Source organism: Engystomops pustulosus, chromosome 5 (genome assembly GCF_040894005.1).
Source record: "Engystomops pustulosus chromosome 5, aEngPut4.maternal, whole genome shotgun sequence".
Taxonomy (NCBI): Eukaryota; Metazoa; Chordata; class Amphibia; order Anura; family Leptodactylidae; genus Engystomops; species Engystomops pustulosus.
In genome coordinates, this window is record NC_092415.1 from 53,632,831 (window position 1) to 53,651,964 (window position 19,134).

General features: G+C 43.9%; 1 protein-coding gene across 2 annotated transcripts in view; it reads left to right on the plus strand.

Moving 5' to 3' along the window:
• Positions 1–2,839: 2,839 nt before the first annotated feature.
• GAREM1 (GRB2 associated regulator of MAPK1 subtype 1) overlaps positions 2,840–19,134 on the plus strand; it is an 84,199-nt gene continuing 67,904 nt past the window's right edge. Inside the window, exon 1 of one of the 2 annotated variants that reach the window (XM_072152008.1) lies at positions 2,840–3,198. In XM_072152008.1, coding sequence (XP_072008109.1) covers positions 3,087–3,198 — 112 coding nt within the window. In that variant the 5' untranslated portion in view covers positions 2,840–3,086. The remainder of the gene's footprint in view (positions 3,199–19,134) is intronic. The other variant, XM_072152007.1, reaches the window with a different exon arrangement.

Sequence of the window (19,134 nt, forward strand, 5' to 3'; positions counted from 1 at the left end):
GATAATCTCGATCAGGGCTCCACATAAGATCTCACCTTCTGGGGTCAAAATGATCACAGAGCAGAGGGCAAAAATCCCACAACCACATGGAGGGACCTAGTGAATGACCTGCAGAAAAACAGTGACCAACATAATGAAGGCTACCGTCAGTAACACACAACGCTGCAAGGGACTCAGATCCTGTAGTGCCAGACGTGTCCCCCTGCTTAGGTGGTTTACATATCTTGGCCCGACTGAAGTTTGCTAGAGAGCATATGGATGTTCCAGAAGAGAATTGGGAGAATGTCATACGGTCAGATGAAACCAAAGTAGAATTGTTTGGTAGAAACAGAAATTGTGTTTAGAGAAGAATGAACACCGAGTTGCATCCAAGGAACACCAGACCTACTGTGAAGCATGGGGGGGTAACATCATGACGAGGGGCTTTTTCTCTGCAATGGGACAAGGACGACTGACCCGTGTACATGAAAGAATGAATGGGGCCATATATGGTGATATTTTGAGGGCAAACCTCCTTCCATCAGCAAGGGCATTGAAACATGGCTGGGTCTTTCAGAATGACCGTGATCCCAAGCACACTGTCAGGGCAATAAAGAAGTGGCTTCATAAGCAATTCAAGGTCCTGGAGTGGCCTAGCGAGTCTCCAGATCTCTACCCAATAAAAAAAAACCTTTGGAGGGTGTTGAAAGTCTGTGCTGCCCAGCGACATGTCTCAAAACATCACTTCTGTAGAGAAGATCTACATGGAGGAATAGGCCAAGACAACAGCAACAGTGTGTGCCGACCTTGTGAAGACTTACAGAAAACATTTGTCCTCTGTAAAAGCCAACAAAAGGTATATGACAAAGTGTTAAGCTCAACATTTGATATTGACCAAATACTTCTTTTCCACCATAATTTGCAAATAAATTCTTTAAAAATCAGACAATGTGATTTTCTAGGTTTGTTTTGACATTTTGTCTCTAGTAATTGTGCTCTACCTATGATGTCAATTACAAGCCTCTCTTTTTAAGTGGGAGAACTTGCACAATTGGTGGCTGACTACATACTTTTTTCCCCACTGTATCTTAAAGCAGTTGCCTTCTATTATAAGACCATGCAGGAATTCAGTAAACTAGACTGTAAGTCAGACTGCTTGGCTAGTGACTGGATTGTATATACTGCTGCATTCAGTTGAAACCAGAACTTTCACACTACTTATTTGTATAAAGAAATCACCTAAGATGTCAGGAAAAAAATTGTGGACTTGAACAAGTCTGGTTCATCCTTGGATGCAATTTCCAGAAGGTGCCTTGGTGCCTTGTTCATCAGTACAAAAAAATTATACACAAGTTTAAACAAGACAGGAGGTGCAAAGTGCAACTAGTCAGTCTTATATTACACCAGATTCATCATCCGGCATCAGACTCAGTGATTAATCTAGTGCAGCAGAAAACCGTCTAGTCCAACTCTGCTCTCTCTTATTTTGAGACAATTTTAATACAATCATACATTTATCCATTTACAGGACTAGATGTATGTATGTGTGGAAATTAGATGTATGGATCAAAATTTTCCACCAGATGGCAGTGTCTATAGAAAATATATACTGCATAAGTAGCGGCAAAAATTCCTCTGAAAGTACAAGCAGTGATATGGATAGTGATAAGGTCTTATGGTTAGAGAAATAAGTATCATCTGTTAAGATGATCAATGGCAAAAAGGCAATGTTTGCATTTCTATAAAATATTAATAACGGATTCATGTGTCTAATATATATTTATGCACATGTTTATACATCTATGCTATTCTATTCAAGTGGAAAGAACTGAGCTACAATGTCAAACTCAACCACTATACTAGGTATGACACTGTGCCTAGTAGACTGAGAATAAGCAGCAGCACTCATCTGTTCTGCCGATCACCAGACTCCTCATGACTTCTCCTTAGCAAAGGCGATCAATTAAAAGACATCTACCATCAGGATGAAGGATTGTAAACCAAGCACACTGACATACTGGTGTGTGTCCCGTCTGTCAGGATATACAAATACATACAAAATATCCATACAAATGAATATTTTTAAAGCCTTGTTTTTGTGAACCAAGAACATCATAAGAAGCTAAAAGGAGATCCTGCCAGACAGGACACACACCAGTATGTCAGTGGTCTTGGTTTACAATCCTTCATCCTGATGGTAGATGTCTTTTAAAGTGTTACTGGAATACTACTTCAAATCTACCATAAAAATCATAGATCCAGCATAGTCACTGTGATAATTTTCTTATATTTGTTATCCATGGCCTCCTTCTATTCTTAAATCAAAGCCTGCAGTGTTTGCAGAGCCCCTCAGTGCTGCAGCTTCACTGGCTGTTACAATGAGCAGATCAGGGGTGTGGGTTAGACAGGTTCTGCTCATTTGCCCTGCCCTTAACCCCATGTCTTAATATGCCCACAAAGTGTAATAAGCCCCTTACTTGTTCCCACACTATATAATGCCCCCTAATAATATAATACCATGTCCACTTTTGTGGCGCACACACTACTGCTGTCTTCCTGTGGTCCTCACACTGTATACAGCCCCTTTTTTTTGGCCCCTTTTTGCACGACCCTCATCACTTATTGCCTCCTTTTCTATTGCCCCCACCTAAAATACTATCTGTTAAATTTCTGTATCCCCAGACTGTGAGTTACTGGTTCTGTCTGTATAATCAGGAGATTTACACTGCATTCTGATAACTAAGAACCTGGTTCTATAACGTGTGTGTCTGTAGGGGGCGCCCTGTGTTCGTGCCCCTCTCTGTGCACACAGCACAGCAGTCAGGCTGCAGTACATGCATGTGGCGGCCGCCAGGGGGCAGGCTCGGGCCGTCGCTCCGCTCCTCGGCAGTGGCTGTCAGGAAGTGTTCCCCTCGCAGAGGGATTTGGGCAGGAGTAGGCGTCTCCCGGAGCCGCACACCCTGTAGATTAGTCAGAGCGGGGATGGTGTATTCCAGTGCCCGCAGGAGCACCGCAGCAACTGCAGCCAGGACGGCCGGGAACCGGAGGAGACATGAGCCGGAGCAGCTGAGGACAGGGCGCTGCTAGACCCCTGCACGGGGAAGAACATGGAGCCGGCCGCCCCCTCGCTCAAGGATGTGAAGTGGAGCTCGGCCTCGTTTCCCCTGGACCTGCTGGTGAGCTCGTACCGGCTGCCGCAGCTCGTCCGGCTGGAGAGCGGTGAGTGCAGGGCCGCTGTGTGTGCACGGAGCCGGGCAGACATGTGCCGCACAGCCGGCTATTTATAGTACTATCCGGAGGGCACGGCAGGGGGCGCTGCGGGACACCTGGGCACACACTATGTCATCCAGTGCCCCACCATACAGCTGTGCCATGGGCTCTGACAACGGGCTGTGCCCCACCATACAGCTGTGCCCCCACCATACAGCTGTGCCATGGGCTCTGACACTGGGCTGTGCCCCCACCATATAGCTGTGCCCCACCATATAGCTGTGCCCCACCATACAGCTGTGCCATGGGCTCTGACAACGGGCTGTGCCCCACCATACAGCTGTGCCCCCAACCATACAGCTGTGCCCCACCATACAGCTGTGCCATGGGCTCTGACAACGGGCTGTGCACCACCATACAGCTGTGCCCCCACCATACAGCTGTGCCATGGGCTCTGACACCGGGCTGTGCCCCCACCATACAGCTGTGCCATGGGCTCTGACACCGGGCTGTGCCCCCACCATACAGCTGTGCCATGGGCTCTGACACTGGGCTATGTAGGTTTACATAAAAGGCTCTCGTTGAGGCTGGCATATAATGTGGCATATAACGTTGAGGCTGGCATATAACGTTGAGGCTGGCATATAATGTGGCATATAACGTATGGTACTGGTTGATTTTAAAGGTATAATCTAGACTTTCATATGAGGGCATGATATTTTGTGTGTATAAGATCTTAATACAGTATGACATGGAATAGTCGAGTGTTTGCTTTGTACAATCCGGTGGCCGTTAAAGGTAGAGTTGGGTGATTAATATTATTATAAAAGCTGGTACCTGATGGGCTCCCCCTGTATGTGCAGTACTGGGGCTGCTCAGTAGTATAGTAGCCCCGTCTCATTACTACACCTTCATTTTATTTTTTGGTTTCTTAGTGACACGCTGTTTCATGTGAATCGAATCTGCTTGGCAATGTGGGTGCATGTTCTGTACCCATGACATTCATGAGCGGGTCCTGAAACTTTGAGGCAAGTCCTAATGACAATCCTAACTCTGTGACCTTATCCTTTATTTGGCACAATAGATGCCGTTCTCCCATGTAGTCCTCTTGCTGTGGCGGTGGCAAAAGGACTACAAGGAAGTAATAAGGTGCCAGCCAGGTGGTGCCGGTCTTAACCCGTCGCCCACAAGCTACGATTTACCTGACCTAACCTAGAACCACTAAACCGAATGGACATTCAGGTTCCTACTGCTGAAAATCTACAGCGTTCATTGACTGCAGAATTATGCAAAAACGGACTGAATTCCTAAAATAATTGCCTATAATATACTGCTTCATAGTTTGGCTGGTATGCTAAAGGTAGAAAATCCACATGGCAGGTCAATTTTTGGCACTGTTTTTTGGTACCACCCACAATTCTATGTCATTTAATCCAACATGAACATAACCTTTTAAAGGAACCTGTCACCACATGTGATCAGATATATGCATGGGGTATAGTTTCCTAATGTTACGAGGCTAAAGGACCTCAGATGATGTCACCCTGGTCACATGACATTACTTGCTCCCTTTAAAGTGTTCTCTGGCTTCTTAGTGATTTTTACCATGTTGTAATATGTGATTCCCCCTTTCAAAACAAACAGAACAATGTCCAAATTGTGGCTCTCACCTTTTTCATTCCAGAGTTACATAATTTTTGTGTTTTGAAGCTACTTGTCAGAAATAGTGCAATGGGCGGAGACTAAGCTTCTCCTATCTTTGCCCTAAGGCCTTTTACACACACACATATGGTGGCATGATCCCACGGGCTGCACACAGTAGAGTGGACAGGAGTCTCTGCATTATCTATCTATCTACACAAATGAAGAAAATAGGCTGCACACCAACATATAAAAAAGTGGGTACTTTATTCACCCAAGTGCTACGTTTCGAATCCTCTTCAGAATCCTTTCACAAGCCTTGCAAAAGTATTCTGAAACGTAGCACTTGGGTGAACTTGGAATGGTCCCTCTGCCAGTTGAACGTCCGCATTGCAACTGTTAATGCATAAATATGTTAGGAATTGCCGCGTCCCAAAACAGTGGTGAATGAAAAATGAATGAAGTCGCCACTTTTTTTTGATATTTTGCCTCATATATAATGTTGAATAAAAAGTTATCTAAAGGTCATATAGCAATGAAAACGTCATCTCGTCCCGCAAAAAATGACACCTTACACAGCTCCGTACACCAAAGTATAAAAAAGTTATTAGTGTCAGAATTTGGCAAAAATTAAGATTTTTGTTTTGTACAATAGGTTTTAACTTTTAAAATCTTAAAACATAATAAAACCTACCGTATATACTCAAGCATAAGCCGACCCAAGTATAAGCGGAGACCCCTAATTTTACCACCAAAAACTGGGAAAACCTATTGACTCGAATATAAGCCGAGGGCTTAGTAAACAGCCAGCCAGCCCCATGTGGTAAGCAGCCAGCCAGCCCCCCTGTAGCATGCAGCCAGCCAGCCCCCCTGTAGCATGCAGCCAGCCAGCCCCCCTGTAGCATGCAGCCAGCCAGCCCCCCTGTAGCATGCAGCCAGCCAGCCCCCCTGTAGCATGCAGCCAGCCAGCCCCCCTGTAGCATGCAGCCAGCCAGCCCCCCTGTAGCATGCAGCCAGCCAGCCAGCCCCCCTGCAGCATGCAGCCAGCCAGCCAGCCCCCCTGTAGCATGCAGCCAGCCAGCCAGCCCCCCTGTAGCATGCAGCCAGCCAGCCAGCCCCCCTGTAGCATGCAGCCAGCCAGCCAGCCCCCCTGTAGCATGCAGCCAGCCAGCCAGCCCCCCTGTAGCATGCAGCCAGCCAGCCAGCCCCCCTGTAGCATGCAGCCAGCCAGCCCCCCTGTAGCATGCAGCCAGCCAGCCAGCCCCCCTGCAGCATGCAGCAAGCCAGCCAGCCCCCCTGTAGCATGCAGCCAGCCAGCCAGCCCCCCTGTAGCATGCAGCCAGCCAGCCAGCCCCCCTGTAGCATGCAGCCAGCCAGCCAGCCCCCCTGTAGCATGCAGCCAGCCAGCCAGCCCCCCTGTAGCATGCAGCCAGCCAGCCAGCCCCCCTGTAGCATGCAGCCAGCCAGCCAGCCCCCCTGTAGCATGCAGCCAGCCAGCCAGCCCCCCTGTAGCATGCAGCCAGCCAGCCAGCCCCCCTGTAGCATGCAGCCAGCCAGCCAGCCCCCCTGTAGCATGCAGCCAGCCAGCCAGCCCCCCTGTAGCATGCAGCCAGCCAGCCAGCCCCCCTGCAGCATGCAGCCAGCCAGCCAGCCCCCCTGTAGCATGCAGCCAGCCAGCCAGCCCCCCTGTAGCATGCAGCCAGCCAGCCAGCCCCCCTGTAGCATGCAGCCAGCCAGCCAGCCCCCCTGTAGCATGCAGCCAGCCAGCCAGCCCCCCTGTAGCATGCAGCCAGCCAGCCAGCCCCCCTGTAGCATGCAGCCAGCCAGCCAGCCCCCCTGTAGCATGCAGCCAGCCAGCCAGCCCCCCTGTAGCATGCAGCCAGCCAGCCAGCCCCCCTGTAGCATGCAGCCAGCCAGCCAGCCCCCCTGTAGCATGCAGCCAGCCAGCCCCCCTGTAGCATGCAGCCAGCCAGCCAGCCCCCCTGTAGCATGCAGCCAGCCAGCCAGCCCCCCTGTAGCATGCAGCCAGCCAGCCAGCCCCCCTGTAGCATGCAGCCAGCCAGCCAGCCCCCCTGTAGCATGCAGCCAGCCAGCCAGCCCCCCTGTAGCATGCAGCCAGCCAGCCAGCCCCCCTGTAGCATGCAGCCAGCCAGCCAGCCCCCCTGTAGCATGCAGCCAGCCAGCCAGCCCCCCTGTAGCATACAGCCAGCCAGCCAGCCCCCCTGTAGCATGCAGCCAGCCAGCCAGCCCCCCTGTAGCATGCAGCCAGCCAGCCAGCCCCCCTGTAGCATGCAGCCAGCCAGCCAGCCCCCCTGTATTATGCACACATAAGTATATACGGTATATAAATTTGGTATCGCTATGATTGTACAGAACCAAAGAATACATTTGAGGTATAATTTGCAGTGCACTGTTTGCCCGCCTTCACATGAACGTGTGCCCACCTGGCTACATACGTTCGCTGTGATGTAGAAGGAGCGACCCTTTCCTATACCAATGCACTGTGCAGTAACACATGGAAAAATAGGACCTGCCCTATGCTTTTCCCGTGTACAGAGTGGTAAGGTGCCGCACATGTGCTGCACTGTACCGCTCCGGGATCTCATTGCCGGCCTGTGACGACTGTATATACGTCCCCTTACGGTCGTGTGAATGCAGCCATAAAGCTATAAACGCAAAGCCCGCATGAAAATGGCACAAATGTGTTTTTTCTCCAATTTCACAACTTTTTTGGAATTTTTTTTTCCAGCTTTCCAGTGCATGGCATGGAATATTAAATACTTTCACCAGGAAAGACAATTTGTTGCATAGAAAACAAGCCCTTGCACAGCTCTGTACATGGGAAAATAAAAAGGTTATGGATATTTGAGGGTGGAGAACAAAAAATGGAAGCCAAATAACGAAAAAGTCAAGCGGCCTTATGTGGTAAAGGTTCTATGGGGATCCTGTGGTGTGGCCCCTTCATTGTGAAGATCTTTATACTTAAAGCTGCATTTGCCCAAAAATAAAAACGTAATCCAAAAATACAAAGGTAGTCGTCTCAGTAAGCCAAAAATGGTCTTGTCATTATTACTCAGATCCTGACATTTTATTGTCTTCCAGTTTAGTTGGAGAACGGCTTATATTCCATTACTACTGTACCAAAATATTAGACCACAACATAAAAATATCCGCTATAAATAATGCAGCGTGCTCTAGTAGAGAGGATATAAAAAGTCCAGCAATAATAAATAGAAATGACCCAATGACTCTACATCACCTGAGGATCTGTAACTATGATCGCCACACACCATATGACGCACCCTTCAGAAACTGGTGCACCTGGTTACGCCTCTTGTCCGATGGGAGTATTCTTTATGGCGTTTATTAACCAACGTGTCTATGCCAAATAAATAAAGTAATCCCCATGGAAAATTGGTGCATGTACAGGGACCTGATGTACTCTTGGTCAGGTTCACACAGTGCAGATTTTTGTGTGATAAAAGCATTTCCTTAATCTAGGAAGCTAAAACTGCTACAGTTAAAGCACAATTTTTTTTAGACAAATCCTGTGAGTCTTATCTCTTCTCTCTGTGCCGACTTTCTATGTGAATCCGTAGAGTGTTTACTCAAGATACAGGATGGTTTCACAGATACAGTACAGTTACTGCTCACTCTGGAGAGATGGGAGGCTCGTGTGATGCTCTCTGTGTGTAGCTAGCAGAAGAGTTTCACTTAAACACCCGGCTGTCTTGGCAACCGATCGTCGAGCCCCGATGATGTAACGGGGAGCAACAGTCGAATCCAAGATGGTGGCGCCCATGAGCTGACATTTAAATGCTCCCTCCTCCTTTGCAGATGGTGCCAACACTGATCGCGGGTGACAGATGTTTGCTTCATTATGCAGCAAACACATGGTGAGTATGAAAGGGCTCAGCCAGTGAGCCCACTTCGTACTCCCTTTCCCACAACAGGACTTTAAGGGGTTAAGTTGCAGGTCAGTAGAAGTAGCAGGAGCTACAACCTCACAAAATTCTGTGGTGTGTAGAACATAAAGCCTTATTAATGTAACAGTGTAAAAGATGGCAAATACCAAAATTTAACGTGTATATATATCTATCTTTCAACAATCGATCTATCTTTCTGTCCTGTATCCACTGACAGCTGAGAGATAAAGGTACCTGATAAAGTGTCTAATGACTTAACTGTTTAGACTATCCGGTGACTGTCTGTAATCCCCTATCTCTGTCATCTCAATGTATGGAAAGAGTTAATCTTTAACCTGCTTATCTGTCTGAAGTGGACAGACCTCAGAAGGCTTTCCAATACACAGCTCACTATAGGAGAAAGAGCAGAAAAAAAGACACAGATAAGCTGCTCTACATAATGAAGTATATTACAAAGTTTACTATTATGAACTGTTGTTTTCTGAAATAAGAAAATATATTGCTATAAATATTTAGTTATTCTTTATAGGGGTTTTCCAGGACAACATAATTCCAGCCCATTCATTTTGGATAGATTATCAGTATTAGAACAGTGGTGGTCAGACACCAAGTGATCCTTCAGCGATCAGTAGCCCTCATGCAAGCCCCGCTTCCTCTCCACCGGCCAGTCAGTCACATGTTCTGGCTGCAGCTCAGTCCCATTAACCGAATTGGACTGTTCAGCAGTACCAAGCACAGCCATTACACAATGCACTGTGCTGAGGGTGGTGAGCAGTGTATCTGGAGTGGACCTTTCCTAATGATATATCACCAGTATTTCCGTCCTGTAATCCAACGTGCACTTCCTTATCCTCAGACGGGGTCAGCATTATGCCGCATTTTCTGGCAATATGTGAAGCGCTATTTGATCAGACTTCATGTGAAGCAGAAATTGGTCATGAGACAAAGCTAATTTAATTGTGACGGACAAAGGCCGGTATTTTCTCTGCCTCGAGTTGAGGAATACTTGTATTTACCCTTCATCATGAGCCGCGTTTCTCCTTGTCCTTACTATAGGCTGTAGTACTGTACAATGGAGTGACCTACAAGAATCTGTGCAAAGCAGGCAAAGCAGTTCAAGAACTTCCCATAGTCACCGATGTCACTTACAATTCAATGACATATTCAATGTTCATACTATTATCACTGATTCTCAGTAACTTGGCGCTTCCCATGTATAAATCCACATGCTCTGCAGTGTAGTTTCCAATCGGAGCTTCCCTTACAGATGTGAGCACAAGTTTTGGTACAAACTTGGGTATTTGGTGTGTTTATGCCAACCCGACGCCAAATGTTTTATGGACAAACTGGAACGCCAAGATTGTTTATAGTTTCAGAATAATGATCTGTACAAGTTTGCAGCATTTACTGTTCCTTGTAAACATAGGTGACTATAACTTAAAGGGGTTGTCCACTTTTAGCAAATGGTTGATATTGTTTGTTTGTGTAATGTTATTAAAAGTTCTACAATTTTCCAATATACTTTCTGTATCAGTTCCCTTTTAAGGATCTCTGCTTGCTGTCATTCTGGTATGTTAAACAATTGCAATATCTTCTTTATGCAGAATAATTGTAAAGGGGATCAGTTGTGTAGTTTGCAGGAAAATGGATACGGTGTGTAACTCTGACTATTGATTCCTGTGCATGCGGAAAAAGCCGTGCCAGGAAATCTGTATTATTGTATGTGGGTTTCCTGTGCTCAGTTCTGATCCCTTTTAAGGAATCGATGTAGGGTCCTAATCTCCTCTCATGTGGGATGTGTTACATGATCACTGTGAGCAGCGCTTCATATGAGTAGAATTAATATAATACATGAATTGTAAATGATGATCATTGATCCCGGCGATTGTAAAGGGCCTTTCTTCCATTTGTTATCTACTTATTTTACATTCTGGTCACGGGGATGGTGAGGAGGAGCTCTCAGCTCTCCGGTCAGGTCTATTTTAGGTATTTCTTTAATTCTTTATGTAACAGTTCTGGAGTATAATATACTATGTCTATTAGTTCCTGTTATACACGCTAGAGACTTACAACTGGCTGTCACCCTCCAGCGGTATAATCCTCTAACCTCTGACATTGTCCAATCAGCATTGAGAGCAAAGTAGGTAAAAACAAAGCGACCAAAAATCCTACTTTCAATATATTTCTAGTAACAGTTATTTGTGAACTTGAACTTTTTTCTGTAAACATTGTTACTTCATAACACAAATAGTTTCTTTAATGATAAATAATACTAAACTGAGCAAAGGTACGTTCACACAAACGTAATGGTGACCGATATCTGGGCGCACCATCTGCACCTGGTCACTGTGGGGTTAGTACATGTTGCCTCACCGTGACCGTCCACGGCAAAATATAGGACATGTCTTATGTTTTGCCTTGTTATAGCACCTGCCCTGTGCTGAGCCATGGAGAGGGGCGACCAGCTCTCATCCATCCTCCTTTCCTTGTTTTTTTCACTGATCCGTTATCTGTGGAAAAAATTATGAAACGTGGCATATTTTCACTGATGCAGATCAAGGAAGGCAATAGAAGTCTATGGATGCACATAGACCTGATAACAGGCCCATTTTTCCAATGATGAGGCTGAGAAACCAGGTTTTTTTTTGTTTTTTTTTTTGTTTTGTGGACGCGCAGGCAAAATGGAGGCAAAGTGGATGTACAATGGAAGCGCAGCACCAATGCCAATGTGAAACTACCCCAATAGATGAAACAAGAGCAAATAAAGGTTGGTAAGCTCAAGTCAAACGCTTTCAAGTCATTTTATGCTCCCAGGCAGGACAACCTTTTGTTGTTGTCGTCCTGTATTATTGAAAGGAATGGCACATGGGCTATTAACAGTTTCATTCAATTTGTGTCAATAGGACCCTTGTTGGCATGTTCAGTGGGGTATGTTCTTGTGATTGCCTGGGGGTCCCAGTAGTTTGGCTCCCACTGATCAGACTATCACCTATCCTCTGTATAGGAGATGACAATCAATTTGTACTAATTTAACTAAACTGTTCCATGTAGTGGTATAGATGAGGTTCATGAGTAAAGCTGAGAATGCTTTCTAGTCTTAGTGCCTGGCTGCCAATGAGTGTCTTCTGCTTCCACTTTAAATAAAGTTTAATCTGTGATCTGAATCCCATTATAGAGTTCCAGTACTTAAAGGGAACCAGCCAGGCACATCTTGCCACCCAAACTGAATACCCTACCTCATTTGATATTGAAATGTATCAATGGATCTTGTGAATTATATAATGAACCCCCCACTTATTGCAATCCTGTGAAATGAGGCAGGCGGGTATTACTGATCTGAGTCAGGCTGTAACCCCGTCCTCTGGTAAACTTGCCCCCTGTAGCCTCCTGCTAAGCTACAGCACAGAAATAGTTGTGAATGATATGTGCAGGGGGCATGTTTACCAGAGGAAGGGGGTGGTACAGCCTGACTCTGATCAGTAACACCCGGCTGACTCAAGTCACAGGATAACAATGCAGAGTGGGTGTGTGGGGGGGTCATTTTATAATTCATAGAATCCACCAACTCATTTCAAAATCACGCAGAACAACTCGCTACAGTAGAGGAGGTAGGACCTTCCATTTGGGGGCATAGATGTGCCTGACAGGTTAAAATTACCTGAGGAGCGTAAGTTTCCGGGTCGGTCATTGGCCTCCCAGACTCCATTCTGTAGTCATGTAGGATGATTTCTCTGTAGTCTACAGATACCTGCGAGCTGTTTAATAAATACATCTTTTCATTGTGAACATGACGCATTCCCCCATAGTAACATTTCCACATTTTAATGACATTGTTCAAGAGCTAATATTATAATCTTCTTTTACTGCTTATTTATTTCCTAGTTCTCGTCCCCCACAGTCTCGTTCATGGCAGTATAATTGGGTGAAAGGGTGATCCGAGTAAGAAACATTGAAAATGACTCGCCTCCTGTTAGATGTGGCAAATGTGACCCTGGCAATTGTTACAAGTTATTGGCATACCATTGTTTCATTGTCTTAAAGTCAGAACATGCAGGTCAAGATGCCATCAGATGGATACATGGCCTGATACACGCTCTACTGCAGCTAGTGACATGTATCCAGCTCTAAATGTCTGTCTCTCACTTTTGATTTTTGCTCTGCTTGGACATGGTCTGACAATAAACAACGTGAATAAAGTAAACTTTAACTCGATCCTTGACAGCGGGCAGTGCAGGTCCCAAGTCTACACCAAAGTCTTTTCACATAGAATTTATTGATGAGCCTTTATTAACCTTCAATTGTTCAAAATATTTTAATGCTTTTTTTTTTGTTTTTTAATTCATTATCGCCCTTCCCGTGCTCTTCGATCTGCCAGTGACAATAGATTAATCTCTACCTTAATTCGAACCTCCCATGCACGTCTCCAGGACTTCTCCCGAGTTGCACCAATTCTCTGGAATGCCCTTCCCCAGACTCTGAGACTAATACCCACCCTCCAAAGCTTCAAACGTGCTCTTAAAACCCATCTCTTTAGGCAAGCCTATCACACTCGCTAACTGCTTTAAATGTCAACTCTCCCTTTACTAATCCATCCTATGTCCTATCTCCCATCTGTTATCTGGCAAACAACTGATATATACCAAGCTCCAGGCTGCTCTGCAGTCTTTTTCACCTAGGACCCTGTAAATAAGATGGCGGCTGATGGCTGGTTCAAGCAGCAACATCGTTGTTTAGTAAATTATTTATTAAATTATTTTATATTGTTCCCTTATAAAGAATGGCTGGACCATTATACAACCTCTTGTGTCACCCCCTCATCCTCATAGACTGCAAGCTCTTGTGAGCAGGGCCCTCACTCCTATTGTTCCATATGACTGTTTGTTCTTTGTAATGTAATATAGTTGTATATGTCCTATATGATTTGTAAAGCGCTACGGAATTTGATGGCGCTATATAAATAAAGATTATTATTATTATATTATTATTATTCATGCTGTTCACCATGTAGTATAAATAATGAATTGTTGTTCGTAAATGGTTAGGGCGCATTTACACAAATGTATGTCCGCCGGGCCATAGCCAGGTGGAAATATTTCCAGCGCCACGGAGAGGAAGAAGGTGGACCCCTCCTCACAGAGATGCATGGCGCCTTAACTCGGGTAAAGTTCGGACATGTCTTATCTATTCCCCGTGTATGGAGCAGTGCGGTGCCGCTCCGTGCGCCCATTGCCGGCCTATAGGTGACATATATACGTCCCCCAGCGGTCATGTGAATGTACTCTTAATGCTTGAAGAAAAGTTTTCATGTCACCATATTTCAAGAATAAAAGTAATAATTGAATGTTCCTGCCTACGCTGCTGTTTTGTTTCATAGTTTATACAAAAAAAAATACACTTGTTTCGCATGGGATGAGTTGTAGTATTTATTGGTTTCATTTTGTTTGAGATTTTTTCACAAAAACCTGTGAATTATTTTTTTTTGGACACTGTGACCAAACATTGTGATATACATATATCAGCCAGGTTTTGATGTCTTGATTCCCAATATGGTTCTTTCCTATAAGAACAAATATAATGTAAAAATGCATTATAATGGAGCAAGGCACCACACTGTGTAACTTCATACAGGCCCAGCGGGCACCTCAGCCAATTCTCCTCTCCCAATTTGAGGCTAAGTGTTTACTGTCTGCCCCACTTACGGTAAAAATGTGCTAGTATATGTTTTATTGGTCTCGCTTTAAGAATGTGGGCACTGAGCCTCTTTGCGGTGGTGGTGCGTGGTGTTCTGCATACTCCTGTGTTGTTCCCTTGGCAACTCACAATTTAACGTTAAAAATTACCTGGGGAGGGGCAGACATACAATGTAAAGGACATAATCACTTTTCCAGCAATGTAGTTAGAATAATTTAAAGTACAAAAGAACAGTAACCTCAAAATGCGTTTAAAAGGTAGTTTTCTTTCTAATCACGCTCTTCGTCCAAAAATTGCACATTGCAAATGCTTTCCTCTTGTTGCTCCTACGTTTTTGTTTTTTTTGTGGGCAATTACATTTCATTGAGTAACTTTTTTTCTACAGTAACTTTTTATGAGCGTCCTGGCTTGATATCACTTAGCTGTAATTGTGCGGTCATATTCACCAGGCTCTATGTCACATGGCATACAGTGCAGCCGGTAGCAGTTTAACAATGCCAGACACGGTTAGCACAAATTGAATTGATATAATACAATACAATGGGATCACATGAAACTGGTGAAAAAAAATCCATTACCATTGTCGTCCATGTAAAATGTTCTGCTGACGCATTTCAAGCACATACGTGCATACACATGTATTCCAGGGGTGAAATTACTACACAGACGGAATCTGGCAACACTACAACTTCTTTAGAAAAGCATAACAGGAGTAAAGAGATTTTTACTTTTAGGGCTCCGTGTTTAGAAGACTACTATGTATAAGTATATGTTATGTGTCTGCCCATAGGCAATACTTCCCATATTAGTTACTATCTAACATTTAACCATATCTCAACCTTGTGTTGGTGTCATTTTAAGGTGTCCTTTTGTTTTATTATTACAAATCGAACGTGATTCTCTCTCATTTTCAAGAAAATTTTAGAATCAATTATTTTAGGGACCATTTCATTTCTATAGGGGTTTTGAAAGTTCTGTTCATAGAAACCCCCACATATCACCCCGTTCTATTAACTTCACCTCTCAAACTATTCCAAACAGCAGGTAGGAAGCTTATTAACTCTTTATGTATATTACAGAACTAATTTCTAATTAATACATTCGTTTCGCTGCAAAATTTACCCACCTTAACTGAATTTAAGAAGAAAATGCATCTACAAATCTATTGTGTGTTTTTTTTTTTTTTTGTTTTTTTGTTTTTTTTTTTCAAATTTAAGGACACCCCATATGTGGATGTAACCCACTGTGGGGGGACACATGGAGAAGCGTGGAAGGGAAGGAGCCATTGAGCTTTTGTAGAGCAGGATAGTTTTCAGATGCCATGACGTATTTGTAAAGCCCCTGGGGCCATGTTCACACGTGGCATTTTGGTTGCATTTTGAAACAGAATCCAAAGGCTCCACGTGCGATCGCACGTTGAGATAAGATCACATTTACTTTGTGTTTAGTTAACGTGTTGGAAACACAATGTTCCCAAAATATGTGATCACGAGTGGAGCCTATGGATTGTGTTTTCAAACGTAACCAAAATTCCACGTGTGAACATACGTCAAACCCCAGAGAATATGTATACTTATCTTGTAGTATAGGGGGCATTTTAACCCAATAATATCATATAAACTAGTGATAACTAGTTCATACTAATGTGCTGCAATAACCATGTGTTGTAGTGCATTAGAAGTATCAGCCTATGCATCTGCATGACAGGCAGCTACTCGGTCCAGCCAGGAGATTTAGGTCCCAGGCTACCAGCAGTGAAGACAGCAGCCCACTATCGCATTGAAGGGTGCCGGGATGATTAGAGGGAGGGAGCCCCCTCCCTCTGCAGATAGGTAGATCCCGCAGTAACATTATTGACCGTGGGATCTAAACTGCTTAACAGCCGGATCGGAAATAATACGATCAAGACTGTTGGAGCAGGGTCTCGGCTGACATAAGACAGCCGGGGCACTGCTCTCCTCCCCCCCCCCCCATCTCAGACATTGGGTTAGGCTGAGGGAGAAACCCATCAGCCTAGCCTAAGGATCCTTTGTGTCCGGAGAAATCTGTATGGGTGGATAATAAGGGGTTAAGAAGTATATGTAAATCAGCTTTGGGTCCTGTATCCACTGACAGTTTACAAATAATTTATTATACACTGACTCATCAGGCCCCTGCATATGATGAAAACCCTTCCCCTCCGCCGCATCATATATGTTAGAAGGTATGCCAGTTGAGTCAGCCTTCGGATATAGTTCAGGTCTGAATGGGTGCTGGCTATAGCTAGGCCCACTCTGCCACTGGGTACGCCCCTTTACATACGCCTCTGGGTGGGCATACCCTGAGAAACCTGAATCTTTATGTAAAATATTCTCTAGGTATGGAAAGAGTTAATAATTGGCCTCCTTATCTCTCTGAAGTGGAGGGACCTCAGAAGGTTTTGAGATAGACAGCTCCCTACAGGAGAAGCAGAATAAAAGGCCCAAAGAAGCAGTTTTAAAGGTTTAGTTATACTTTAATAGATTATGTCCTAGTCTTGATTGTTTTTCACTGAGGACTTTGCTCTTTAAAGAGTTTTAAACAGAAACTCTCATCTGTACAACATATTTAACTTGAATGTTAAAATTAGATATTTGGATTTTTGAGGATAAAACTGTATGTAGACCTTTTTATTTTGTAAAGTTTTGGAACATATTGACATATTGAACAAATCTGCCTTTTGGCTTTTTAAAATATTTAACTGGTGCCCGGATTCCCCCAGGTTTATTGCTTTACATCATTTTTCACGTGAAAAAAATATCTGATACCTTGTGTTGGCCCAAGTCATAATAAAACCTAAAGAATAGATTTGTCCCAAGATTAGAAATGCTCTACACCCACATAAGTATAGGAACAAAAATAAGAGGTCAAGCATGTAACTCTGCAAAACTCTTTCCTTACGATGGACAACTAGGGAATTAAATAGCCTTTCTATTTCTTAATCTCTTTCACTGGTTTCTGAATACAGGAGGTCCCCTACTTAAGAACACTACGACCCCTAGTTACGAACGGACCACTGAATATTGGTAATTTATTGTACCTTAGTCCCAGGCTACAATAAACAGCTATAACACTTATCATAGGTGTCTGTAATGAAGCTTTAGTGTTAATCCTGGTTCTTATGACAACCCAACATTTTTAAAATCCAATTGTCACAGAGACCAAAAAAGTTCTGGCTGGGATTACAATGATAAAATATACAGTTCCAACTTACATACAAATTCAACTTAAGAACAAACCTACAGACCCTATCTTGTATGTAACCCGGGGACTGCCTGTACCTAGACTAGTCTGCATTTGGGGCTTTTGGCCTTCAAATACTGTGTTACAATTTTACCTGCCTGGTTTGCAGATTTTTTTTTTTTTTTTTTTTTTTTTTAGGTTCTACCACATTGAAATATTTTCTTGTTAAAACAATTGCAGAGAAGGTTCACGGTGATTTTAAAAAAAACCTGTTTTATCTGTTGCATTATTAGTAAAAAGTTGCTGCCAAATTCCATTTTATTCCCAAATTACATGGGAGACAAGTGGCAGATGCTAGTATTGTGATGTTTTGTGACGATGCCAGACTAATGGGAAAAACCTATAATTACTATTTTTTTTTTTTTTTTTGCAAAAAGAATCCAGCAAACTGCTGAGAGAGCTTCTGTTTCTTAGGATAGGATCACATTTTCTTCATACACTCACCATATATGCCAGGAAAGCTCCCACCGTATACACTGAACGTATCCATATATTGGCAGAAGGAGGCATTGTTTTTGCCTCCATATGCACAGTATTCAATATACTTCTGGTAAATGAGATTCAACATATACTGTAGGCCAAAATGTATCAAAAGTAGTGCAGTCTGTGCTTTGTACAGTTCCTCTCACTAATGTGCAGAATGCGCCAGATTATTAACTATTGGCACATGATTTTCATTAATCTGACGCGCCCTGCACTGCTCGCAAAGTGTGCACGACCTTTTTTTTGGTGCAGAACTTTTTATTCACATTTTTGTTTAGTTATGTAGTATTTTTTATACATTTTTTTTTCATCCAACTACTTGTCGAAGTTCAACGAACAGATATAAAAAAAAAAAAAAAGTTTTTTTCTAGGGGAAACTTGGAATCTGTTACTAGACGAGTCGTGTTACCACTCTTTTGACATCTTTCTAATATCTACCACATTTCCATGACGAGGTAGTGAACACTTTGTGCCTACAGCTCATTACTGCTTCTCGCTTTGAAGGTTGTGGGCAAAGTCATCGTATTGATTGTAGTTGTAAAGAAGCTCAGAGGAACTGGAGACTTAATTGATGACTTGTCCGTGAAATAGGCTCGTTCTTTTCTGCATAGTTTGCGAAATGTAGGGAAGAGCAATCATTAGTGCGACTAATACTCGGCGTTGATGCCACTCATAGACGTTTCCATATTAACAGGTCTTTGTTTTATTCCTGTGAAACCGTCTTCAAAAGACAACTCTGTATTCGGTTTTGTAAAAGGGGTTCCCCATGTTCTAGAAGACCAGGCAGTAGTCACAGAGAAGGTTATTTATCATTATGCCGGCTCCTTGGGACAGTTCAGGGGTAGCTCATATTTTCACACATCTGAGCTCTGGTTCCCATGGACAACTAGAACAGTTTTACATCAGACACTTCTGATAAATCTCCTCCATGTCTATTTGAAGC